The 26902-nt window shown below is 41.2% G+C and overlaps 1 protein-coding gene and 1 long non-coding RNA gene across 4 annotated transcripts in view; one reads left to right on the top strand and one right to left on the bottom strand.

The window, feature by feature from the left end:
• IL15RA (interleukin 15 receptor subunit alpha) overlaps window positions 1–20368 on the bottom strand; it is a 46548-nt gene extending 26180 nt beyond the window's left edge. For all 3 annotated transcript variants that reach the window (XR_009356457.1, XM_059183738.1, XM_059183736.1), the window contains exon 1: window positions 19568–20368. Coding sequence is in view for 2 of the 3 variants with exons in the window: in XM_059183738.1 (XP_059039721.1) it covers window positions 19568–19670 (103 nt within the window). In the remaining variant the exon portion in view is untranslated. The remainder of the gene's footprint in view (window positions 1–19567) is intronic.
• LOC131838069 (uncharacterized) overlaps window positions 1–26902 on the top strand; it is a 66507-nt gene that overhangs the window by 2835 nt on the left and 36770 nt on the right. The window lies entirely within an intron of this gene.

The following is a 26902-nucleotide window of genomic DNA, read 5'->3' on the forward strand; positions in this document are numbered from 1 at the left end:
ATTTCCCTACTTGGGATTTCCAAAGTGCTGACTTTCCCTCTTGCCTTGTCCCCTAGTCACGCTGTTTCGTGTTCCTCCTTCCATTTCCAGGGTCTACAGTAGGGTTTGCGCTCTTGCCACATTCGGTATTCTGACTGCGGCTTTGGTTTGGTGTGTGAGTTCCTCATGGCCATGTTTGAGTCCTTGTTCTGCTACATCCACTCTGCTCCTTACTGCCTTCATCTTCGACTTGGGCCCTCTATGTCAGCGATTCCCAAATGTGAGCGTACAGTAGAACCACCTGGAGGGTTTGTTAAAACCCCGAGGGCTGGAACCCCCTCCCAGAGCTCCTGAGTCAATAGGTCTGGGGCTGGGCCTGAGAATCTGCATTTCTAACCAGTTCCACGTGCTGGTGATGCTGCGGGAAGCGTGCCCCGTGCCCCCATATAAAATATCTGGCATTCACAGGTGCGGAGTCTCCCAGCATCACATCAAGTTACTTTCTAGTGTGGATTTAAAGCTTCTCTTGAACTTAAGTATCACTGCTTGTTCATACCTTTCGTTGGTATCGATACCATCAGTGAAGATTTCTTTTACAGGTTGCTCCTGATGTGCTCTCCTGAATATCTAGTCTAATAGTTTTTGATTGGACCCAATTCCCCCACCTCCATCTTAAAAATGTACCCATCCACCGTGCACATGCGTGTACAGGCATGTGTTTAGTTTGGTAGTACCATGGGTTTGGCTCCATGCGGCCAAAAATCTTAAATTTGTGTCTTTGATGCTTTGCTCTATGTTAACATAGATGGGAAAATACTTAGAGCTGGAGGGTGGGGTGGAACAGGGAGGAATGATCATAATACACTCCACTCTAGTAATATTTAACAGGAGACCGGAGCACATAGTCCCGTAAAAATACTAGACTCTGCTCTATGATAAAATGTTCCTTCCTCCTGAGGAAGTCTGGATCGACCATAGACCTTTGGACCTCTCAGGTAATATTACATCATTGGTGACCGGACAGTCTCCATTCAGCCACAGATCAGTGATGCCAGAGGACACGAGAGACAAGAAGTCCCCAGAGGGGAAGGCTAGGCAAAGACTGGATTTAGCTGGTAGGAGTGTATTTCACTGGTTTTTCCTTACCTACCCCTTTCCTTCCTTATGCCGAGTTTGCTCTTCGATGCTGACAGCATCATTGTCTTGGGTCTGGAGGAACTTGTGAGATCACAGAGTCAAGCTCTCAGCCTTGGCCCCTACCATGGGTTATTCTGAAACTTTGGAATGGAGGGACAATCTAAGAACCCTTACCTCACCCAATCACCACACATACAATTACTTCCAAGACCAGTCCATTTTGGGGAGGATTGCAAAGACATCTGGCATGAAACTATATTTGTCTTTTTTGTACCTGATTATTTCACTTCAGAATATTGTCCTTAGCGCAATTCATATATACCACAGGTATTACATAATTTCCTCTCTTTTAAAAGCTGAATAATATTCCATTGTTATGTATATATCATATTTTGGTTATCCACTATTCATTTGTTGATGGGTACTTGGCTTGATAACATGTTTTAGCTGTTGTGAATAAGGCTGCTATTAACATGGATGTACAAATACCTCCCTGACACCCTACTTTTAAATTGTTTGGGTGTATACCCAAGGTGGAATTGCTGGATCATAGGGTAATTCTGTTTTTAACTTTCTGAGGAACTGTCATACTGTTTTCCACAGTGGCTGCACCAGGTTGCACTCCCACCAACGGTGCACAAAGGCTCCTTTTCTCTACATCCTCTTGTTTTTGTTGTTGACAGTCGTCATCTTAATGGGTAGATGTATCTCACGGCAGTTTTGACCTGCATCCCCCTAGTGATTAGAATCTTTTCATGTACCTAGCTCCATTTTTATATCTTTGGGGATATAAGAAGCTCTTTGCCCATTTTTGAATTGGGGTGTTTGGTTTTTCTTGTTGAGTGTTAGGGGTTTTCCCTACATTCTGGATGTTAATCCTTTATCAGATATATGACTTAACATATATCTTATATGATCCTTAATCTTTTATCAGATATATGACTTGCCGATGTTTTCTCCCATTCTGTGGCTTGATTTTACTCTCTGAATAGGGTCTTCTGGTGCACGAAATTTAAAAATTTTCATGAAGTCCAATGTGTCTGCTTTTTTCCTGTTTCCTGTGCCTTTGGTGTCATATCCAGGTAACCGTTGCAAAACCAATGTCATGAAGCTTTAGTCCTATGTTTTCTTCTAAGAGTTTTATTTATTTTAGGTCTTATATTTCCATCATTTATTGATTTTTGTTAATTTTTTTATATGGTATTATGTAAGGTACCAACCTCATTATTTTTATTTTTTTTTAAAGATTTTATCTATTTATTTGACAGGGATCACAAGTAGGCAGAGATGCAGGCAGGGGGTAGGGGAAGCAGGCTTCCCGTGGAGCAGAGAGCCCGATGCGGGGCTCCATCCCAGGACCCTGGGATCAGGACCTGAGCCGAAGGCAGAGGCTTTAACCCACTGAGCCACCCAGGTGTCCCACCAACCTCATTGTTTTGCATGTGGATGTCCAGCTTCCCCAGCACTATTTGTTCAAAAGACTGTCCTTTCCTGATTGAATCTTCTTGACACCCTTGTCAAAAATCATTTTGTCATACACGTGGTGGATTATTTGGGGGCTTTCTATTCTATTTCATTCATTTGTATGTCTTTCTTAATGCTCATACCACACTGTTGTGATTACTATTGCTTTGTAGTAAATTTTGAAATCCATGTGTGTGAGTCCTCCAGTATTGTTTTTCAAAATTGTTTTGACTATTTGGGGTTCTTGTGATTCTATATGAATTTTAGGATGGGCTTTTCTATTTTGGTAAAAGACATCATTGGGATTTCGGTAAGAATTGCATTCAATCTGTAGACCACTTTGGGTAGTATTGACATTTTAATAACATTAAATCTTTCAATCCGTGACCATGGGATGCGTTTCCATTGATTTGTGTCTTCTTTCATTTCTGTCTGCAGTGATTGTTAGTTTTTACTGTACAGGTCTTTCAGCTCCTTGGTTAAGTGTATTCCTAAGTATTTTAATTTTTTTGATGCTATCGAAAATGGAATTGTTTTTGTAATCTTCTTTTAGATTATTCACTGTAATTATATAGAAATGCATCTGATTTTTGTAGGTTGACTTTGTGTCCTGCTACTTTTCTGAATTCATTCATTAGTTCTAACAGTTTTTTTGTGGAATTTTAAAGATTGTACCATCTGCAAACAGAGGTGATTTTACTTCTTCCTTTCTGCAATTGCGCCACATCTCTGTAGGAGAGCTCTGGCATCATCCACTTTGCCTGATTCTTACTTCTTCCTTTCTGATTTGGGTGCTCTTTATTTCTTTTCCTTGCCTACCTGCTATGCTAGAAATTTCAGTGCTATGTTGAGTACACATGGTGAAAGCAGACATCCTTGCCTTGTTCCTGATCTTAGAGGAAAAGTTTTCAGTCTTTCACCACTGAATGTCATGTTCACTGTTTTTTAATGTATGACTTTTATTATGTTAATGACGTTTCCTTCTATTCCTAGTATTTTGAGTATTTTTCTCTAATCATGAAAGGTTGTTGAACTTTTGTCAGATGCTTTTTCTGTATCAGTTGAGATGCTCATGTGTTTTCCCCCCTTCATGCTGTTAATGGGGTATATTACACAGATCAGTTTTCATATGTTGAACCATCTTTGCATTCCCGGAATAAATCCCACTTGTTCATGGTGTATGATCTTTTAAAAATGTTGTTGAATTCAGTTTGCTAGTATTTTGTTAAGGATTTTTACATCAATATTCTGTCTATGTCTATTCTATAGCTATTTTATTTGTGGGTACCATGGGGATTACACTTAACATCCTAAAGTTATCACACTCTAATTTGCATTCACACCAACTTAACTTCAATGACATAAAAACTCTGCTCTTTTATAGCTCTATCACTATTGTTAGTGTCACAAAATCACATCTTTATACATTGGGTGCCCTAAGACATAAGCTAATAATTCTTCAAAATGCATTAGTCTCTTAAATTATGCAGAAAACAAGATTTGGAGTTTTAAACCAAAGTTACACTAATGTTACCTTTTACATGAGTTTTTTTTTATTTAAATATATTAGTCTCTTAAATCATGTAGAAAACAAAAAGTACAGTTACAAACTATTGTTCAGTAATACCAGCTTCAGTAATTGTCCATGAATTTACCTTTATTGAGATATTTGTTTCTCCACACAGCTTCAAGGTATGTCCAGTGTCCTTTTGTTTTGCCTTGGAGGACTCCGAACATATACTGAAGGTTGGGTTCAGTGGTAGTGAACTCCCTCAGCTTTTGCTGATCTATAATGTCTTAATTTCTCTCTGACTTTTGAAGGACAGTTTTTCTGGATACAGGATTCTTAGTTGGCAGTTCTTTTCTTTTAGTATTGTGAATATATTGGCCTACTGCCTCCTAGCCTCTAAAGTTTTTGATGAGAAATATACTGATTATCTTATTGGGGAAACCCTTGTAAACGAGAATTTCCTTCTCGCTTGCTGCTTTCAAGATTTTCTCTTTGGCTCTGGCTTTTGAAAGTTGGGTTCTATTGTGTCTCGGTGAAGCTCTCTGAGTTCATCTTGCTTGAAGTTACTTGAGTTTCCTGGAAGTTTATATTCACGTCTTTCATCAAATTTGGGAAATTTACAACCTTTATTTCTTCAAATATTCTCTCTGCTTCTTTCTCTCTTACTTCTTTTAAGACTCACACAATGTGGGTTTCTTGATGGTGTCCCACAGGCCCCTCAGGCTCTGTTTACCTTTTTTCAATTTTTTTTCTTTCTGTTTCTCAGACTTGATCATTTCTGTGGTTTGTCTTCAAATTAGTTAATTCTTTTTTCTAACTGTTCAAATCTGCCTTTGTATCTCTCTATGAACTTCTTATTTGAGTTATTGTATTTTTCAGGTCCAGAATTTATTTTTGGTTTCTTTATAGGTTTCCCCTCTCTTTATTAATATTTCCATTTTGTTCATACATTTTCTTTGACTTTCTCCAGTTTTGCCCATATCGCATGGTTTGCTGTTATTTATTTGTTTATTCTTTCGACTGTTGCAGGCTGTGATTTTGCCAGGGGTCATCCTGAGATGTGATCTTAAGGTCTTCTCACATCCTTTCTAAATATTTCCTCTGAGCTTGTATGCTCACTTTCTAATGTTCCCTGAATATGTAGTTGTTTATGAATGTCTTAGTCTTTAATGTCTGGCTCCCAAAAGGAAGGAATAGGAAAAAGAAGTGGTGAGGGAAAAGGATGCTGGCTCTCTAAATTCCCCTGGAAGTCATATCAACTGGTTTGGGAGGGGCTTGCAACAACAGAGAGAGGTGCAGAACAATGGTTTTCCACCTCTTTGGCAGCAAGTCTGTGCTCAGAAGCACCAATCAGCAGTCACAGCACAGATCCCTGGTATTTATAGGACAGGTTCCCTTTTGCCCTACCCTGGCTCCTGCAAGCTGTGTGCAGGCTGCTCCAGGAACACACACACAGCTGCCTGCCATGTAGCTGGTGGTGGCAGATGGGTGGCGGCTCCTTAGAGCTGAAACTGACCACTGTTCACCTTCCAAGTCTCCCCTGAAAGTTGCAAGCTTTCAGTATACCCCAGAGTTCCAAAATAGTTCTATCAGACAGATTTTGCCAGTGCAACTATTGTCCAGGACAGTAAACAGATTCCTCATACTTCCTACTCTACACCTTCCCTGAATCCTACTTCAGCCTACTGTTAGGAATAAATGTTTCTCTGGGTATACAACTCTATGCAGATGGTTTTTGTCCTCAGAACTTTGATGCTTTGAAGCTTTTAGTGTTGATGTTTTACTAAAAAGCCAAATTATTGTTTCTTTGTTAGCAATATTTTACCAATTTGTCTTTTCTCTCAAGATACTTAAGATCTCTGTTTTGGTGCTCTGCAGATTCATCACAGTGGTTCTTGGAATGGATTTCTTTTTGTTTCTCTTTCTACTTATTTAGGTTTCTTTCAAGAAGTTTTATGATTTTCTGTATAAGGGAGTGATGTATCTTTTGTTGATTTATTCCTCGATAATTAATTTGGGGCAGGAAGGTGTGCTTTGTAAATGTCATCTTTTAGAAATATGTATTATCAAAATGCTTTTTGCCCGTGCGCAGAAAGAATATTGATTCTTGAATATTGACTTTTAATTCAGTGATCTAGCTCAATCGTTACTAATTTATATGCAAATTATTATAATGGAATAACAATCATATGTCTGAAAATAATGAGAGCTTGAAAAGTTCTCTTCCAGTCTGTACAATGTTTGTTTTTCTTGTCTTACTATATTGGTTGGGACTTCTTGTATAAGGTTGAAGAGGAGGGGTTATCCTGTGAAACTTTGCCTTGTTCATGTTTTGAAAGGGAATCTTCAGGAATCTATCCTATTTCTTCTTGAGTTAGTTTTGCTAAATTGTTTTTTGTTTGATTGTTTGTTTGTTTTTAGAGGGGGAGGGGCAGAGGGAGAAGGAGAGAGAACCTTAAGTAGGCTCCATGCTGGGCCTGGAGCCCAATGCAGGCTTCATCATGATGAGTGGAAATCACGAGTTGGACACTTAGCCACCCAGGCATCTCAGTAAATTGTTTTCAAATAAGGATTTGTAAAAAAAAAAAAAAAAAAGATAAGGATTTGTCATCTATACTGCAAACTTTTTAGCATGAAAGTATTTTAAATGTTGTATTTATGACCTCTTTTACATGCCTAATTTTGTTTGTTTGTGCGTTCTCTCTTATTCTCAATTAATTCTGCTAGAGGTTTATTCATTTTAGTAGATTTTTCAAAATCCAACTTTTGGATTTCTTGCCATCTCTCTAATGTACATCTTTTTCAGTATTATTTATATCTGCTTTTATCCTTATTTTTTTTCTCCTTCTACTTCTTTCGGACCTAGTCTGCTTTAAAAAAATATATATTTTATTTATTTATTTGACAGAGAGAGAGAGAGAGAGAGAGAGATAACCTGAGTTGTGGGGCGGGGGGAAGGGCCAGAGGCAGAGTGAGAAGCAGACTCCCTGTTGAGCAGGGAGCCCAGTGCAGGACTCAAATAAAGGACTCTGGGATCATGACCTGAGCCAAAGGCAGACACTTGACTGACCCAGGCACTACCCCTATTCTGCTTTATAGGATGCTTACCTCATAATGTGAAGCTTCCTTATTTTCTAATGTAGGCACTTATGGCTCTAAGTTTCCAGATGATGGTGTTTGGTGCTTTTGTGTTGTTTTGTCCAAGTCAAAAAAAATTTTTTTTCTGACTTGTATTCCTTGTGGTCAGAGAAGTTGATCTATATGATAACTATCATTTGAAATATATTAAGGCTGATTTTATGGCCTGGGAAACACATAGTCTTTTTTTAAATGTTCTCTGTGTGTTGGAAAAGAATCTTGTGTTATTCACTTCTTAAACAATTTGATAAGCCTGTTAATTGTTTTCACTTTTATATTTTTACTGATTTATTTTCACATTTGAGCCATCAAATACTTAGAGGTATGTTAAAATTTTCCATCATGATTGTATACTTGCTAATATATATTATATATAATAGTTCTGACCATTTTTTCTTTTTCTTTTCTTTTTTTTTTTAAGATTTTATTTATTTATTTGACAGAGAGAAATCACAAGTAGATGGAGAGGCAGGCAGAGAGAGAGAGGGAAGCAGGCTCCTCGCTGAGCAGAGAGCCTGATGCGGGACTCGATCCCAGGACCCTGAGATCATGACCTGAGCGGAAGGCAGCGGCTTAACCCACTGAGCCACCCAGCGCCCCCATTTTTTCTTTTTCAAAATAATTTCTATGTCTTTCTTGATATTCCCTGTATGATGTTAACACTCTCACATACTTTCCTTTGTTTCTTTTTTTGTCCTCAAATATAATTCTTTTATTTTTTATTTTATTTAATTTTTTAATTTTTAAATTTAAAATTTTTAATTTAATTTTTACTTTATTTTCTTTTTTAAAAATTTAATTTAATTTTTTTTCAGTGTTCCAGGATTCACTGTTTATGCACCACACCCAGTGCTTTGACTCATATAGTTCAAGACTGTGTTTTAGAATTGCTACCATCCGGGGACGCCTGGGTGGCTCAGTTGGTTGGACGACTGCCTTCAGCTCAGGTCATGATCCCGGAGTCCTAGGATCGAGTCCCGCATCGGACTCCCAGCTCCATGGGGAGTCTGCTTCTCCCTCTGTCTGACCTTCTCCTCGCTCATACTCTCTCTCACTGTCTCTCTCTCAAATTAAAAAAAAAAAAATCTTTAGAGTTGCTACCATCCCATGTTAAGCAGCCTGTCTCTGGATAGTGGTCAGACGTTTTTAACGTGTGTCCTTAATAACATGGAAAAGGGGATCGATATCTACAGCCTTCTCCCCAGCTATACAAGAACCTTAGAGATACTTCAATGCCATCACCTGTTATTTTCTCTTCCTTTGAGTCTTTATTTCACTGTCTTTCTTAAATGACAGTTTTGTGCAGCATGGACTTCTGTGTTAGCAAGAAGTTATACCTTCCTTCCATAGTCCCCTGCTGTTGTTGAGGATTTAGCCAGCACTCAAATTTGCATATCTTTGTTGATTTTTTTTTTTTTTTTAAAGAATTAGCCAATGAGGCCATCTGGGTCTGGAATTTTTTGCTGAGTTGTTTTACACTACAACTCTAACTCTCTAAGGTATAAGACAACTCAGGTTATTCCTGAATGGGCTTTCATATTGTTTCAATGAATTTGTCCATTTTTACCTAAGTTGTCATATTCATAGCCATAAAGTAATGCATAATAAATCTTTATGACCCATCAGATATTTCTAGGACCTGCAGTGATGTTCCGTTTCATTCCCAGTGTAATTCATGTTTATTCATTTTTCTTCTTGATCAGTCTGGCTGGAGATTTACAATGTTGTTGATTTTTTAGTTTGATCAACTAAAGTTGATCTTTAGTTTAATTGCTATTCTCTGTTATTTTTCTGTATTCAGTTTCATTGATTTCTGCTCTTATCATTACTATTTCCTTCCTTCTGCTTGGGGTTAATTTGCTCATTGTTGTCTGGTTTCTTCAGGTAGAAGCTTACATCATTGATTTGAGACTTCTTCTCTAATACAAGCACTTAATATGATTAATTTCTTTCTAAGATCTCTTTTAACTGATTCCACAAATTATAACTTGTTTAAGTGTATTTTTATACTCATTCCACTAAAGACATTTTCTATTTTCCTCTTATAATTTCTTCTTTGACCCACAGGTTATTTATAAGTGCTTTGTTGAATTTTGATATACCTGAGGATTTTCCAGATATTTCTCTGTTAAGGCATTCTAATTTAATTCCATTGTGGTTACAGAACATATTTTGTGTAATTTCATTGATCTGGAATTTGTTGAGGCTTGCTTAATAGCCCACAGTATGGTCTCTTTTGGTGAATGTTCCATATGTATTTGAAAAGAATGGGTCTCCTGTTTGTTGGACAGGGGTCTTCTGTAAATGCCACTTAGATGAAAGTTTTGATCTTCTATATATTTACTGGGTTTTTTTCCTATTAGTTTTTTTTTTTTTTTTTTAATTACTGAAGGAATAGTGTTAAAGTCTCTGACTCTAATCCTGGATTTATATTTTACTTCTTTCAGTTCTACCAGATTTGCTTTATGAATTTTGAAGTTCCCTTGTATGGATGCAAACACAATTAGGATTTTTAGGTCTTCGTGGTGAATTAACTCCCTTATTATGTAATGTCCCTCTTTATCCCTGGTACTATTCTTTCTTGTGATGTCTCTTTTGTTTGCTATGAATACAAATACTCCAGATTTCTTCTGATTACTGTTTGCACGTTATATCTTTTCCCATCCTTTTTCTTCTAACCTATCTTTATCTGTGTACTCAAAGTTGCTATTTTGTAGTCAGCATATAGTGGAGCTTTTTAAAAAATTTAATTGAAGAATCTCTGTTTTTTAATTGGTATGGTTAGATCACTTATATTTAATGTAATTATTGTAAGCCTACCATTTTGCTAGCTGTTTTCTATTTGTTCCATCTGCTCTTTGCTCACTTTTCCTCTTTCTTGATTGCTTTTGGATTGACTATTATTTATCCCACTTTATCTTCACCATTGCTTATTTTATGTACCACTTCAGATTATTTTTAGAGGTTTCACTGAGGTACACAATACATCTTTATTTTATCAAAGGCTATTTTCACATAATACTGTATCAACTCACATATAGTTAAGAACTCTACCAAGGCATACTTAGAATCACTCTCTCATTTTTTGCGGTCATACATTTTACTGTTACATATTTTATAAAAGCAATACTTTGCTATTTTTGCTTTAGAGAGTCAAATATTTTTTTAGAGTGATTTTAAAGAACAAATATGTTTTATTGGCTTCCATTTTGACCATTTCCAGTGTTTTTCTTTTTAGAGAGCCAAGTTTCTGTTTAGGATTCTATGCCTTTTGCCTAAAGAATGTTTTTCAGTGTTTCTTAGAGTGTAGGTCTGCAGGTGATGAATTCTTTCACTTTTTGTTTGTCAGAGTCTTTCTTTTGCTTTTGGTTTTCAAAAGATGACTGGTTATTCTGGCCGTAGAACCCTGGCTTGACGGGGTGTTTATGGTTTGTTTTACTTTAGCATTTTAAGGATGTTGATCCATTTTCTTATGGCTTGAATAATTTCTGGTAAGAAGTCTGCTCTAATTCTTATCTTCATTCTTCTGTGTGTAATGTATCTTTAGCAACTTTTGTCACAGTTTTTCTTCATCTTTGCTTTTCAGTGATTTGAATACAATGTGTTTAGATGTTTGGATGGGAGAGGGGTGGGTGTTTATCCTGCTTAATGTTCTCTGAGCTTCCTGGATCTAATATCTTACATTCTCAACTGTTAACTCTTCAAATACTTCTTCTGCTCCACTCTCTTTTTTTTTCTGGAATTCTCGTTACACATACATTAGATCATTTTCTGTTGTCCGATAGCTCTTGGATACATTGTCTCACATTTTTTTCTTTCTCATTTTTTCTTGTTGTGTTTCTGTTAGAGTAATTTCTACTGACCTGTATTCCAATTTACTGATTCTTTCCTTGGATGCATCCGGTGTTCCAGTAAGCCTGTTGAAACCTTTCTTCATGTCTATTACTGTTTGTTTGGTTTCTTTCTAATTTCTAACATTTCCATTTGACACTTTCCTATGGTTCCTACCTCTCAGCTAAACTTCCCCATTTGTTCAGAAATACCGTCCATCCTTTCCACCAGAGCCTTTAACAGGTTAGTGATATTTATTTTAACTTCCAGTCTCATAGTTCTGATTTTTGGGTCATCTTTGAATCTTTTTATTTCTTGTCCCTTGATAATGGGATTGTGGTGTTGTTGTGTTTTTGTGTGTCACTTAATTTTTGATTGACTGCTCGACTATGTGTATCGAACTGAGGTAAAACAGTATTTATACCTGAAAATGGGAAAACTTCTTTGGCTAGACTGATGATGTGGGGGAACTGAGTTGGGCTAGTCAGTTGTTGAATTAGGTTCGGATTTTGTTGTGCTGAGGTTGCCTTCAGAACACCACTGGGTTCTTAAAATCTTAAAAAAAAAAAAAAAAAGTATAAAAAGGGGCACCTGAGTGGCTCAGTGGGTTAAAGTCTCTGCCTTCAGCTCGGGTTATGATCTCAGGGTCCTGGGATCGAGCCCCACATCAGGCTTTCCGCTCAGCGGGGAACCGGCTACCTCCTCTCTCTCTCTCTGCCTGCCTCTGCCTACTTGTGATCTCTGTCTGTCAAATAAATAAATAAATTCTTTTAAAAAATGTATAAAAGAACACCACTGGGTTCAAATTCCTCTAGTGTTATCTTGGGCATAGGATGGGTGCTGGAGGGCCAGAGGGATCTTCTGTGTTCCTAATTCACCCTCCTCTCTCATCGTTCTCTGTGTATCTAAACTCCAAGAGGGCATCTCCACACTCTCGCCCACCACACTCTCAGGGGTTGACTACTGTGCTAGTAGTCGGTGCATGCTGGCCTGGAGTCAAGAGAAGTTTTCTGCTGTCTGTGTCCCATCAGCTAACTCAGGCAGGCCCTGTGTATCTGGCTCTTGGACTTGGAGCTGTCAGTCATGTTGCTCCTTACTTCCTTGTCATCAACTTCTCCCCTGTATCTTTACAGGTTTTGTGTAGGAAAAAGCCTCCTTCCCCTTGTAGTGGACCTCCAGCAGTATTGGGATAAGATCCTGAGCCAGGACTAAGTATGAGTGGGCTTATTTCTGGACTTACTATTCTGTTCCATCAATATATTTGTCTGTTTATTAATCTGACCCCAATACCACACTGTCTTGATTACTGTAGCTTTATAATAAATCTGTTAATCATTTTCAGAGTTTGGTCCCTTACTGAATTTCAGAATCAGTTTCTATAAAAAACAAAAAACCTGTTGAAAGTTTGATTGAAATTGCATTAAATCTATAGATCAAGTTAGGGAAGAAGTGATATCTTAATAATATTGAATCTTCTCAATATCTATAAACACAGTATCTCTCTCAGTTTATTTAAATCTTCAGTAATTCATCTCAGAAATGTTTTGTAGTTTTTGGTTACTGGTTTTATTCATTTTTTTGCCAGATATATTCCTAAATATTTCCTGTTTTTTTTTTTTTTTACATCAACCCAAATGGTTTTTTATCAAATTTTTTCCAATTTCTGACTGCTTGTTGCTGGTATATTATATGCTGATATTTGTAAGTTAATTGTGTATTCTGAAATTTTGCTAAACTCACTTATTCTAAGAGCATTTTTATAAATTCCATAGGATTTTCTGTGGAGATGATCATGTCATGTGATTATTTGAGTATATTTCATGATTCCATTCTATCCACTCTGCTGGTCCACTAACTGTGATTCTTTCGATCGTACGATTTTGGTGGTTGCTTTAGGGTTCACGGTATATGTCTTTATCTCATCACAGTTCACCTTCAAGTGACATTATACTGCTTCACATATACAGTATATGAACCTTAAGCACTATCCTTCCATTTCTCTTCTTACAGCCTTTGTGCTCTTGTGGTCATACATTTTGCTTCTACGTATATTATAAACACCAAAATAGATTTTTTTTTTTGCTTTAAATACTTGGTTACATATTTTATTGGGTCTGTATTTTAATAGATATTTACTCTCCATTATTCATCATTTCTAGGTGTTTTGTGGCAATTCAGAGTATCTATCTTTCTGCTGAAAAAGGAAATCTACTAGTGGTCTAATAGATTGTGAACAGGCCTCAAAGAACGATAATAATTGATAATAATAATTGATATATGAATGCACAAGGATGTCCATATACTGAAGCCAGCCCCCTCAGTCACATGATGGCCCCTTATTTACCCTGCAAAGCTGGGCTCTCCAAAAGGGCACTGGAGTGGGTGCCTGGGTGGCTCAGTGGGTTGAAGCCTCTGCCTTCAGCTCAGGTCATGATCCCAGGGTTCTAGGATCGAGCCCCGTATTGGGCTCTCTGCTCAGAAGGGAGCCTACTTCTCCATCTCTCTCTGCCTGACTCTCTGCCTACTTGTGATCTCTCTCTCTTTCTGTCAAATAAATAAATAAAATTAAAAAAAAAAAAAAAGAGGGCACTGGAGACAGTACATTTGATTGTATCAGTAGCCTTTCTTCCTAGAGACCCTGATCACGTCTTTTGACACTCCAGTGATCATTTCTCTATATATTTTCCCATAACATTATTCCTTAGATATTCCACATAAGCAAGTGTTGCCTTATTTGCAATCTTGTGAGCTCTTTGGAAGCGGTGAATGTCTCTCAGCATTCTCTGGTGCTCCCACAGTGCTAAGCCTAGTACGTGATAGGTGCCTTCTGGGGCTAGTGGCTTTTATAAATATCAGACAGGAATGGATGAAGTAATGTCAATAGTTATAAATACAAGATTCTGGGATTTTAGAAACTCTTAAGTAGCCAAAAAAAAAAAAAAAATCATATACAAGTCCTAGTGATCATAAATGAAGTCACCAAAATAGTGTGCTGGGTCACAGCTTTCTCTACTTTGTAGAACTCATGAATCAGACTTCTTTATCAAGGTGGCTTACGTAGTCTAATATAATGAGATTCCTTGGCCTAGTCTCATATCGAATTCAAAATCCATTCCAATATTTTTTGGGGTCTTATTCTACCATTCATTCATATGTCTACAGTATTCTCAGTGTGGTAGGAAGTATCAGATGTAAGTTCCCCCTCACGAAGCTCACTGTGACACTGAGGCGTCGAAAACATAAAGACCTCTATGTTCACAGCAATGCATTTGCCTTCATTATTTTTCTAGCCGAAATGCCAGCCAAGCCGAGCCAACACGTTCATTTCCTTTTGGCACTCGCTGTCAGTACGCGCTCTTCCCAGGTCATTATCTTTGACTCATCGAGTCTGTTCTTTCTCTCTCAGGCTCCTGAACTGAAATTCCCAGCCCACATTTTGTGCTGTAGATGAATTCATCTTGGTTGGGGTCCTTAAAGATTGATTCGCGAGGGCCTGAAACAGCTGCGTGGTCATAGGCTAAAGGGCAGGCAAAAGGGAAAGTGGAAATCCAGTCCCGCACCAGGGCTCCAGAGGAGGTCCGCCCCCTCTTCTCTCCCTTACTGAGACAGTCTCGGTTCAGGATTTCACCATTTACAAGAACTGTTGCAAAAGTCTCTAACTTGGCTGCCTGCCCCCAGACCCTCCTGACTACAGTCCACTCTTCACATGCTTTACCACAGTCATCTTTCCCCCATGCCGGTCCAGGAATGTCCCTCCTGCCCAGAGACCTTCAGGGGCTTCCTACTTCTCTGAAGAAAATCAAGTCTTTCCTAGTAGAAAACATTCAGATTACATCAACCGTGCATGATGAGTAACAGGGGTATGACTCCAAGTGTACATGTTCGGGGATTTTTATACATTTATCTACACGGTTACACACTATATAATAAAATCAATTTGGCAAAAGTGCTTTAGCCCAAGACAAATTAGTTGAAGTGATGATTTGATTAAAAAAGAATATCCCCAGAAGCATTTCTGCCACTTTATTTTAGACTTTGAGTTCTCCCTTGTCCTTTTTGCTCTATACAGCTTATTTTCATCCAATTGTTCCTACTCTGTGCTTTTTAGAATATCAAACATTTTAAAACAACCTAAATATCCAGTCTATGCTTTGTAAGGAACCGTTTAAACAAATTGTAAAATATTGTAAAATGTATGCATAAAATATAAAATGTATGCACAAATGCTATCTATGGTGACTTTATAGTTCTATAACCCAAAATTGGTTCCAATTTATAAAGTCATGGAAACATTACCAAACAAGATCTGCTGTAATTACTTAAAAATGATTCTGAAAAAAACCTTCAACTTCTATAGCCTTTTTGAGCTACTTCTTTTGTAGTTTTATTTTCTTTTTACAAAGTCATTTCAAATTATGACAAAAATGAGAAAAGGCAGACAACTATAGACACACACACACACACTAACAACTCATAGTGTCTCTCTACTCAGTGATAGCTACTTCTAGATCTTCTGGTAAAAATGGAATAATATGATGCATATTACTTGAAAACAACTGCATTTAATTTCTGCAGTCCTCCACAGGTTGAGTTCAATAAATCCCATATTTTGTGCATTTAAGTTTTTATGACTTACTTTTTTTTTTTTTTTGCTGTGAGTAGCAGTACAAAACAATAATAACTAGATAAAATTGATCTGAAACCAAAAATGAAAGGTTTGGGCAAAACTCCCCAGAATTCTGAAAAATGGTTTTACACAAAAATTGTAAAACCACCTCAAAGCATACAATACCCTGTGTAACAGAACCCAAGATGGTATATTTATCTTCAAACAAATCCTCATCTTTAGCTACTTTTGGCAAATCATCTGCAGCTTTTCAGGTTGTGAGGATCTTTAAGAAGTAAATTCCTTCCTGCCCAAGATGATCGGTTTTCCCTGCAAGTAATGCCTTTTGACTAAGAACAGGTAACAGCAATTTGTTATATCTGTTAGCACTGTAAACTATCTGAGACTTCACTATTTGTTCTGCTCATGAGAAGAAATGGGCTTCTCTCTGTAATTTCTGATCAGGATCTTAGCACCAAGTAGCAAATTTAATAATTTGTATCCACCTCCCTTCCAAGCTCATTTAAAAACATTAGGTGCAGGCTCTTCTGCTAGCCCTTTGTTCATCTTTACCCTATAACCACATTGTCTGGATTATTGTAACCTTATAATAAGTCTCAAAATCAGAAGTGTTCCTTCTCCAACTTAGAGAAAGTCGCTTTTCAAAGTTATTTTGGCTATACTGGGTCTTAGGCATTTCCATGCGAATTTTGGAATCAGTTTGTTAGTTTTTGCAAGAAATTTGGATGTGGGGGAGGAATATGGTTACCTTAGCAATACTGCTTTGTCCTGTCCATGAGCATGGTATGTATCTCCATTTGTTTAGGTCTGCTTTATTTTCTCTTAGCAGTGGTTTGTGGCTTTTAGCATACAGGTCTTTCTCATCTTTTGTCACATTCATCCATAAGTGGTTCATACATTTTGATGCTATTGCAAATGATACATATATTTAAAAATTTCAACCAATTGCTAATGGAAGAGATATAATTGATTTTCATGGACTGATGTTTTGTCTATGGTGACCAACACTTATATGAACATCTGATGTTCAAAATAAATGTAAGAGCAATTCAGTTGAGATCATCTTTCAACAAATTGTACTGGGACGATTGGATATGCAAAAATACCAAAACCAAGCCAATATGGAACTTTAAAGCCGCACTTTGTATTATATAAAAAATTAACTCAAAATGATTCACAGACAGAAATATAAAATCTTAAGGCTATAAAACGTCTAGATTTAAACCTTTGTGACCTTGAGTTAGCAAAGATTTCTTAGAGAGGACACTGAAAGCATAATACATAAAAGAAAGAAACTGAACTTCGAAATGAAAATTTTCTGTTCATCAGACACTGTTAAGAGAATGAAAGGACAAGACACAGACTCTGAGAAAATATTTGCAGATTGTATTTGATAAAGGTCTTGTGTCCCAAATATATAAAGAGCTTTTGAAATTCAATAATAATTCAACAACTCAATTTTTAAAAGAGCAAAATGTGTAACCAGACGTTTTACCAAAGAAGATGTATTTGATGGCAAATAAGCAAATGGAAAGATGCTCAACATCACCAGTTATTAGGAAAATACAAATTTAAAACTATGAGAAAAAAAATACGAGAGTCCACTACACATCTATTAGAATGGATACAATTAAAGAGACTGACCAACCACACACACACACACACACACACACACACACACACACACACTTTGGTAAACAAATGAGGTGATTGAATGTGTTTACTTTATTGTGGTCATCGTTTCACAAGATGGACATATATTAAATCATCGTGTTGTATATCTTAAGCTTACACAATGTTATACGTCAATTGCATCTCAATAAAGCTGGAAAAAAATTTCCAAGGGGGAAAAAGAAAAAAGACTGGCCCTCCCAAGTGCTGACAAGGATGTGGAGAAACTGGAATTCACACATCGCTGGTGGGAATATAAAAAAACACAGACATGTCATATGATTCAGCCATTCTGCACCCACTGTCTCCACCCAAAAGAAATCCAAGCCTGTGTCCCTGCGCAGGGAATCCATAGTCTCAAAACCGTCACAAAACTGACATATGAATGTTCATAACAGCTTTAAGCATAACAGCCCCAAACCAGAAACAACCCAGACGTCCTGTAACAACCAAATGGATGAAGGAATGGTGTGATACCCATGCAATGAAATACTTCTCAACAATAAAAAGGAATGAACTATTGATACAAATGATAAGACGGAGGGAGAATTCTCAGAACAATTCCCATGGCTGAAAGTAGCCAGACAAGAAAGAGTACGTTTTGTATGACTTCATTTATGTAACATTCTAGAAATGACAGCAAGTCAAGAGCGATGGAAATCCCAGGGAGGTGGCCTGGGGGATAGGGCTGGGTGGGAGGTAAGGGTTACTCAGGACAAGAGGAAATTTTGGTAGAAGGGGTATGTTTACCTTCATGATCATGATGGTTTCATGAGTAGAGTCATTTACCTCGAAACGTATCAAAGCACGTAATTAAATGTATGAAGTTTATTATCTATTACATCTCGCCCAACCCGCTCAGGAAACTACTAAGGAACACGAGGAGCTGCTGAACAGCAGCAGTACCTTTGTGAGGTCAAAAACGAGACTGTAGGTGATGGGCTTTGGAGGTCCTGCCTGCAGAGTTCTCTGCACCTCCTGGGCTCTGAATACAGCTCATGCCACTGTCACACTGTCCTGGTCCAGCTGTCCTAGTCGCTGGCTACGGGGCACACTGGCTAGGGAGACGAGAGGAACTGACCAGGTCACCAGCGTAAGTCAGATTCTCAGATGCGGCGCAGGGAATCCATAGTCTCAAGAAAATAAAGGTTAAGGAAACATGGCAGAGCTACCGAGATCACACCAAGCCAGCTGGCGGCCACTGTGGATGGAACCTTTGGGCAAGTCCTGGGTAGGCAGACTGGCCCGACTGGATGTAAAGTCCTGGGAGTCTTGCCTTAAAACACGCCCCTCCACCCCAACCCCCCATAACATGGGGTGAACTAACTCTTGGAGAATCTATAAATGGGCTTTAATGGCTCCCCGGCCCCCAAATTAGATCCTGTGCCTTCGTGCATTTTTCTGGGGAGAGGGTTCCTGGCTTTCATGGGACACTGCGAAGCTCCCCGACGGTAAGAAGAGCCAACAAGGGGAAAGCCGGCCCACCGCTCCGGTCTCCTCCCTTCTCTAGCTCCCCGGGAAGAAAACCGATGAGTCACTACTTCGGTTCTTCCTGCCGAGATTACATCTATGCGACCTACGTTCGTCTGGAATACACGAGCCGTCACCGCCGTGCCTCCTTCCCCCTGCGGGAGCGCGCCCTCCGCCAGCCCCAGGGCGCCCGCGCCCTCGCACGGCTTCCTGCGGCTCAAGCATGTGGAGCGGCTCCCGCTGCCTCCCGAGGGCAACCTGCCCAACACGTTTTCTGTCCCCAGGGACGCAGTCTCTACCGCGTCCCGTCCTGCCGCCACCCACTCGTAGTATTTGCTTTTGGTCGAGGGCAGAGACCGGGTGGTTTTCCGCGCACCCCCGCGGGCACCGCTCGCCGTGCGGCAAGTGCGCGGCTTTCCCGGCGGGGCTCGGAGAACCGCCTTCACGCGTTTCCCGAAAGTGCTGTGAAACAACCCCTCACCCCCGCCCCGGAGCCCCCGGAGCCCCCGGAGCCCCCGGAGCCCCCAGTGCAAACGCAGCTTCTTGCCTTTGCCCCGCGAATGGAGAAGGCGTGGGATTCAAAGCGCGGCCGCCGGTGCCGCTGCCCCGCGAGAGCCCGCGAGCCGGGGCCGGTCGGCGGTCGGCGCTGCCCTCCCGACCGCTGCCTGCAGGTGTCCCCGTCCCCGCGCGCGCTGCCCCCCGCCCCCCGCCCCCCGCCAGGGGCGCGCGCCTCTCCCTACCCGGCGTCGCGGGCTGGAGCAGCAGCAGCAGCAGCAGCGACAGCAGCAGCGGCGGCGCGGGCAGCGCGCGGACCCTGCAGCCCCAGGGCGGCCGCGGGGCCATGGCCGGACGCTGGGCCGCTCTCCCGGCCGCCGGGCCCTGGGCTCGCAGCGGCCCCGACGCCCCGCCGGCCGCGCGGGCAGACGCCGGACCGTCCCGGAGGAGGTGGCGGGCGCAGCTGCCGGGACCGGCCGCCCCGCGAGTGGCATTCGCTTTCGCTTTTGCTTTAGCCCCCGGAGGGCCGGGGAGCGGTGAGGAGCCGCGACGGCTCCGTGACTCAGCATCCCCACCCCCTCCTCTCGAGAAAGCCCCGGCCGCCGCCGTGCCCCCCGCGCCGCCGCCCGCGTCCCCCGAGCGCCGCTGGCTGCGCGGGGCGGGGACCGTGCCCTGCCGGGGCCTGAGGTCCTCCCCCTCCGCCTGTCTCCTCGCCCCTGGGGACCCCAGAAGTCCGTTTGGTCTTGCGTCTCGTCGCAGAGGGGGTCGGCGCCGTCGGGAAGCGAACGCTGATCGGGGAGCGCGGCTGGCGGGCGTTCGCGGCCGGTGTCTGCGGCGCGGGTCACCTCCCGCGCGCGTCCCCGCCGGTCGCTCCGACCTCAGTGTAACAAGTGTCCCGGCGCTGCCCGGCAGGCGGGCGAGTGGCCCTGGGCTCCGCGGCTGCCTGCGGTCCGGGTGACCGCGGCGGTGTCGCCGCGCTGTGGCTGTCGGGTGTCCTGCGGTCTGTGCCACCTGCTCGTGCCTGCTGCGTCTCCGGCAGCAGCACTTTGTCTAAATCCTGTCGCGAATGTCTTCCCCCAAGAAAATGTCAGACAGTTGAAGGGGGCGTGGGAGGCAGGAGCAGGTCGAAGGCCTCCTCTCCGCGCCCTGGTGCTTCTCTTTCGATGAGATCTACTCTGCCGTCTTCCTCTTTTGCAAGTGGGTTTTTAATATTTTTTCTTTCTTGCTTTCTTTCTTGGGACCTCAAGTGAAGCCTGACATTACTGGAGACCCGGTCTGTGATGAGAGAGCTCTGGGCGCCCAGTCAGAAATTCCCAGGTACAGGAGGAAATCAGGGAAGACGAGCCATCTCGGGGCTACAGTCTGTTTCCCCGGGGTGACACCCAGAATCACTACAATACACTGTCACAACCAGGAAATCGACCTTCATGAAGATCCTCAGGCCTACAGCACATTTTGTGGGCTTTCCATGCACTCACACACTTCCGAATTTAGCTCTGCAAAGGTCTGTCACACACGGATCCGTAGGGGACCACACTGTCAAGACTGAGCATAGGACCTTCTCGAGGGTCCCTCCTTCTCCTCTGTTCCAGCCACAGTGGCCCTCCTCTCTCAGCCTCGCTCTACACCCTGGCAACCGCGGACCTATGCTCCATCTCTAGGATTTGGTCCCTTGAAGAATGCTTTAAGTGAAACTGTGCAGTTCATAACCTTTAGAAGTGGACTTTTTTCCTCCCAGTGAAATCCCCTGGAGATCCCTTGGGGCTGTCCTGTCAGTGGTTTGTTCCATTTATAAGGAGCACTGATAGTTTCTTTTTCTAAAATGTAGGCATCTCTGCCATCTACACTCCAGTAAGCCCCTTTACACACGCATTAGTTTCCTAGACCTGTTGTAACAAAGTACCCAATACTGCAATTGCAGGGTCATAGGAAAGCTCTATTTTTAATTTCCTAAGGAATCTCCACACTGTTTTCCAAAGTGGCTACACTGACTTGCATTCCCACCAACAGTGTAAGAGGGTTCCCCTTTCTCCACATCCTCTCCAACACATGTTTTTTCCTGTCCTGTTGATAATCCTAAAATTTGTATGGAACCAGAAAAGACCCTGAATTGCTAAGGAAATGTTGAAAAAGAAAAACAAAACTGGGGGCATCATGTGCCTGATTTCAAATTTTACTACAAAGCTGTGATCACCAAGACAGCATGGTACCCACATAGATCAGTGGAACAGAGTAGAGAGCCCAGATATGGACCCTCAACTCTATGGTCAAACAATCTTCAACAAAGCAGGAAAAAATATACAGTGGAAAAAAGACAGTCTCTTCAACAAATGGTGCTGGAGAAATTGGACAGCTATGTGTAGAAAAATGAAACTCAACCATTCTCTCATACCATATGGATGAAAGACCTTAATGTGAGGCAGGAATCTATCAAAATCCTAGAGGAGAACATAGGCAGTAATGTCTTTGTTATCGACCACAGCAACTTCCTTCAAGATATGTCTCCAAAGGCAAAGGAAACAAAAGCAAAAATGAATTTTTGGGATTTCATCAAGATCAAAAGCTTCTGCACAGCAAATGAAACAGTCAACAAAACAAAAAGGCAACCCACAGAATGGGAGAAGATATTTGCAAATGACATTACAAAGGGCTGATATCCAAGATTTATAAAGAACTCCTCAAACTCAACACCTAAAACACAGATAATCATGTAAAAAAATGGGCAGAAGACATGAACAGACACTTTGCCAAAGAAGACATACAAATGGCTATCAGACACATGAAAAAATGTTCATCATCATTAGCCATCAGGGAGATTCAAATGAAAACCACATTGAGATACCATCTTACACCAGTTATAATTGCCAAAGTCAACAGGTAATTTATTGTTTAATTGACTTTGAAGCAGTATTCTCTCCAGTTCTGTATTTTATTGACCAGGTATCTCTTTTCTTAGCACTTGTACACACAGAAAAGGCAACAATGAATGGATGCCACACCGATAAAACAGCAGCATTGAATAGTTCTCAGACCTCTTCCAAGTCTTCAAGAAAAGCTGAATTACATTCCCCCAGACACACACTTGTTAAATACCACTGTTTGCCACCTGTTATTTTGTCAATAACCTGCCTGTTCCTCCCCTGCAGGAGTCCTGTGGATATCTGCTTTTGAGCTTATGGGTGAGAATTATGATGCTGAAAGGATATATGTGTGTGTGTGTGTGTGTGTGTATCTCAAGACCGTGATGAGCTATTCCCTTACACCTGTAAGAATAGCTGTTTCCATCTTCAGAGTAGCTATTATCAAAGGACAAGAAATAACAAGTGTTGGTGAAGATGTGGAGAAGTAGGAACCCTTGTGCACAGCTGCTGGGAACATAAACTGGTGCAGCTGGCATGCAGAACAGTATGAAGTTTCTTTTAAAAATTAAAAATATGGGGCACCTGGGTGGCTCAGTGGGTTAAAGCCTCTGCCTTCAGCTCAGGTCATGATCTCAGGGTCCTGGGATGGAGCCCCGCATCGGGCTCTCTGCTCAGCAGGGAGCTTGCTTCCTCCTTTCTCCCTCTCTGCCTGCCTTTCTGCCTACTTGTGACCTCTCTCTATCAAATAAACAAATAAAATCTTTTTTAAAAAATTAAAAATAGGGGCGCCTGGGTGGCTCAGTGGGTTAAGCCGCTGCCTTCAGCTCGGGTCATGATCTCAGGGTCCAGCAGGGAGCCTGCTTCCTCCTCTCTCTCTCTGCCTGCCTCTCTGCCTACTTGTAATCTCTCTCTGTCAAATAAATAAATAAAATCTTTTTAAAAAAATTAAAAGTACCATAAGATCCAGCCATTCCATTTCTGGGTATTTATCCAAAGAAAACAAAAACACTAACTGATCCTCCATCTTCACTGCAACATTATTTATAATAGCCAAGATATATCAACAACCTGAGTGTCCATTGATGGATGAGTGGATAAGGAAATTGTCTTACACACACACACACACACACACACACACACACACACAGACATGAATATTATTCAGCCGTAAAAAGGTGAATGAAATCTTGCTATTTGTGACAACATGAATGCACCTCAAGAGCATTGTGTTTAGGGAAATGATAGAGAAAGACAAATAATGTATGATCTTTCTTATCTATGGAAACTAGAAAGTAAAAGAAAGAAAGAAAAGAAATTCGATACAAAAACACTATTTGAAACCACAGCTCTGGGGCCCATCTTTTTTTTTTTTTTTTTTTTTTTTAAGATTTTATTCATTTACCTGACAGAGACAGAGAGATCACAAGTAGTCAGGCAGGCAGAGAGAGAGGAGGAAACAGGCTCCCCGCTGAGCAGAGATCCCGATGCAGGGCTTGATCCCAGGACCCTGAGATCATGACCTGAGCCGAAGGCAGAGGCTTTAACCCACTGAGCCACCCAGGTGCCCCTCTCTGGGGCCCATCTTGATGGATATAAAGTAACATTATTATTTGTATGAAAAGACATTATAGAAGAAAAATGGAATGTAAAATAGTTTTCTGAAGACAAAGTAATTGCTTGTTACTATGCAGAACACTTGTGTGTACTTTAGTAAAGACAGATTCTATAGGACGTTGTAAAATACACATAGAAAGAAAAAGAAGGGTAAGGTGGACCAAGAATGCTTTATGGGGGAAGGGTGCCACTTTAGGTATGTTCTCATTGAGAAGATGACATTTGAGCCAAGACATGAAGGAGACAAGGGCATTTGACAGGTGGATAACTGGGGGGAAGAGGAATGTTCTAGACAGAGTAGACAGCCCATATGGGCTCCCTAAGGCAGGATCGGTATGCTTGGTGAGTTCCAGAGCCTGGCTGGCTGGAGAACAGTGAGCAAGGGGAGGGTGTTAGGGGAAGAAATTGGAGGTATCGTGGAACAAGGCTATGTGGGGTCTCTGTAAGGACTTTGGCTTTTACCCTGTGTGATATGGAGAGCCATTGTATGGTTTTAAAAACAGGAGTGAGGCATTTGGACTTGTTTCTTTAAAGGATCACTCTGGCTCCTGTGTGGAGAGTAGACAGGAGGTTGGTGGGAGCCAGGAGGCCGGTTAGAGGGCTCCTGCACTGATCCACATAATTAGTATGTAAGGAAAGAAACAGTAAGAAGTTTATTTTATTTTTTTTTAAAGATTTTATTTATTTGACAGAGAGAGATCACAAGTAGGCAGAGAGAGAGAGAGGAGGAAGCAGGCTCCCCGCCGAGCAGAGAGCCTGATGCGGGGCTCGATTCCAGGACCCTGAGATCATGACCCGAGCCGAAGGCAGCGGCTTAACCCACTAAGCCACCCAGGCGCCCTGAAACAGTAAAAAGTTTAAAAAAGGAAATTAAATTTCATCATTTCTGCCTCCTTCAGTGGCTCTCCATAGACTTCGGTATAAAATCCAAACTCCCCGGTGTGGTGATGAGTGGAAGATTCCTGGTCTGGTCCCTTCTTCCCTCACTCACGTCGTGTCTCTTATGACTGCTGTACTCGTTTTAATCACAAGCATGTCGAGCCTTTGTACTGTCCCCTTTCCTGGGAATATCTGTCTCTACATCTACTAGGATTGGCCTGCTCTTTATAATACAGCTCAGGAACCTCCTTCAGAAGACAATCCTTGACCCTCTTTCTCCGTGTGGGGTCAGCCCCTCTCTGCTCTTTATCCCACTGCGTTGTAATGATCTCTTTGTTTATTGTGGTTTTTACTGGTGGCTTTCCAACTTGGTGGACCCAGACCTCTTTTTCCTACCACAACTCCAGCACACATGGATACGGGTTTATTCTTTGTAAACTACCTAAGATGGTTGTACAGAAGGGTGTCAGCTAAAAATGTTAAGTGCAAGTTGGAGGTTGAGGGTGTTGAGAGAAATACTAGAACTATCTATGATACTGAGCCAGAGCCATCTGTCAAGGCTGGGTGCCAGAGCACCAGGAAGGCAGACAGGGAGGCTCCATGAGCAGATGGTAAGAGAAACTCCACCCTAGGTATGTTCCAACAGCTGGAACCAATGTTCCCAGTGTTCCCACTATCACTTTTGACATCGAGACTACACCCAACTAAATGATAAACTCATAACCTGAACTGCCCCAAGATAATTCAGCTTTATTTCCCACTCCCAATTACTCCATGAGAATCCCCAACTGACCCTCATCTACCTAGGAACCCAACTTGTCCTTCCCCCGTGGGGTTCTTGATGGTCTCCCCATTCTTTTCCACTCCCAAACTCTCACCTACCTTCCTGATCTTATCTCCTTCTGAAGAGAACTTGGAAAAAGAGAAAAACCTTTAAAGAATCTCCTGCTTTCAGCTTTGTTTTTTTTTTTTTTTTGTTTGTTTGTTTGTTTTTTGATTCATCCCTAAATAGGATAAAACCGAGGAAGAAAAGGACAGAACCTGAGGGTTTCAGGACTGAAAGCCCAGGACTTTTGTGGGAATCTCAAACCCAAATGCCTAGAAGGGCCAGACAGCAGGGTTGGTGGGTAGGAGACAAGACAGAGTGGGAAGAAAGTCCTTGTAGACTGTGAGGAGGCAATGTGTGGCCAGTGCCACCAGATTTTTAATTTTTGAAGAAACTTAAAAAATATAGATCCTTCTGTGAAATCTTCCAGTTTACAAATAGTGAATGTTGTCTTAGAAAAAAAAAAAAAAAACAATCAAAAACACGACACAAGTCAAACAAAGCCCATCTACAGGTTTTGCAACATCTAATATATAGTAATCTTTTTATTCAGACAACTATTTTTTTAAAGATTTTATGTATTTATTTGACAGAGAGAGAGAGAGATCAAAAGTAGGCAGAGAGGCAGGCAGAGAGAGAGAGGGGGAAGCAGGATCCCTGCCAAGCAGAGAGCCCAATGCGGGGCTTGATCCCAGGAGCCCAAGACCATGACCTGAGCTGAAGGCAGAGTCTTAAAACCCTCTGAGCCACTCAGGCACCCAGATTCAGACAACCATTCAAAGTGTTTCCCAGGCCTCCCTGGGTGGCTCCGTTGGTTAAGCATTGGAGTTTCCATTTTGATTTTGGCTCAGGTCATAATAGTAGGGTTGTGAGATCGAGCCCCATGGCAGGCTTCATGCTGGGTGTGGTGTCTGCTTAAGATTCTCTCTCTCACTCCTTTCTGCTCCTTCCCTCCTCCCTCTCTAAAAATAAAAATAAAAATAAAATAAAATAAGAACATTTCTCTTCCTTTACCATGTGAGAAATCAGAAATAGTAATTTACTGACATGAGTTTGAGTCTTGAGTTTTGAAATCTTAGATCCATGACCAATCACAATAGATAGCCGACCACCTCTTGGAACATTTTGCAAAAAGTGTGTGTGTGTGTGTGTGTGTGTGTGTGTGTGTGTATTTTTTGTATGAAGGATCCATAATTTTCATCAGCTTTTTCAAAAGAATCCTTGACCTAACCAGTTAAGAATAAAATGTCTACAAATCATAAACATTATAATTATTTATTTATTTTAAAGATTTTATTTATTTATTTGAGAGAGAGACCGTGAGAGAGAGCATGAGCGAGGAGAAGGTCAGAGGGAGAAGCAGACTCCCCGTGGAGCTGGGAGCCTGATGCGGGACTCGA

Source organism: Mustela lutreola, chromosome 8 (assembly GCF_030435805.1).
Source record: "Mustela lutreola isolate mMusLut2 chromosome 8, mMusLut2.pri, whole genome shotgun sequence".
Classification (NCBI taxonomy): Eukaryota; Metazoa; Chordata; class Mammalia; order Carnivora; family Mustelidae; genus Mustela; species Mustela lutreola.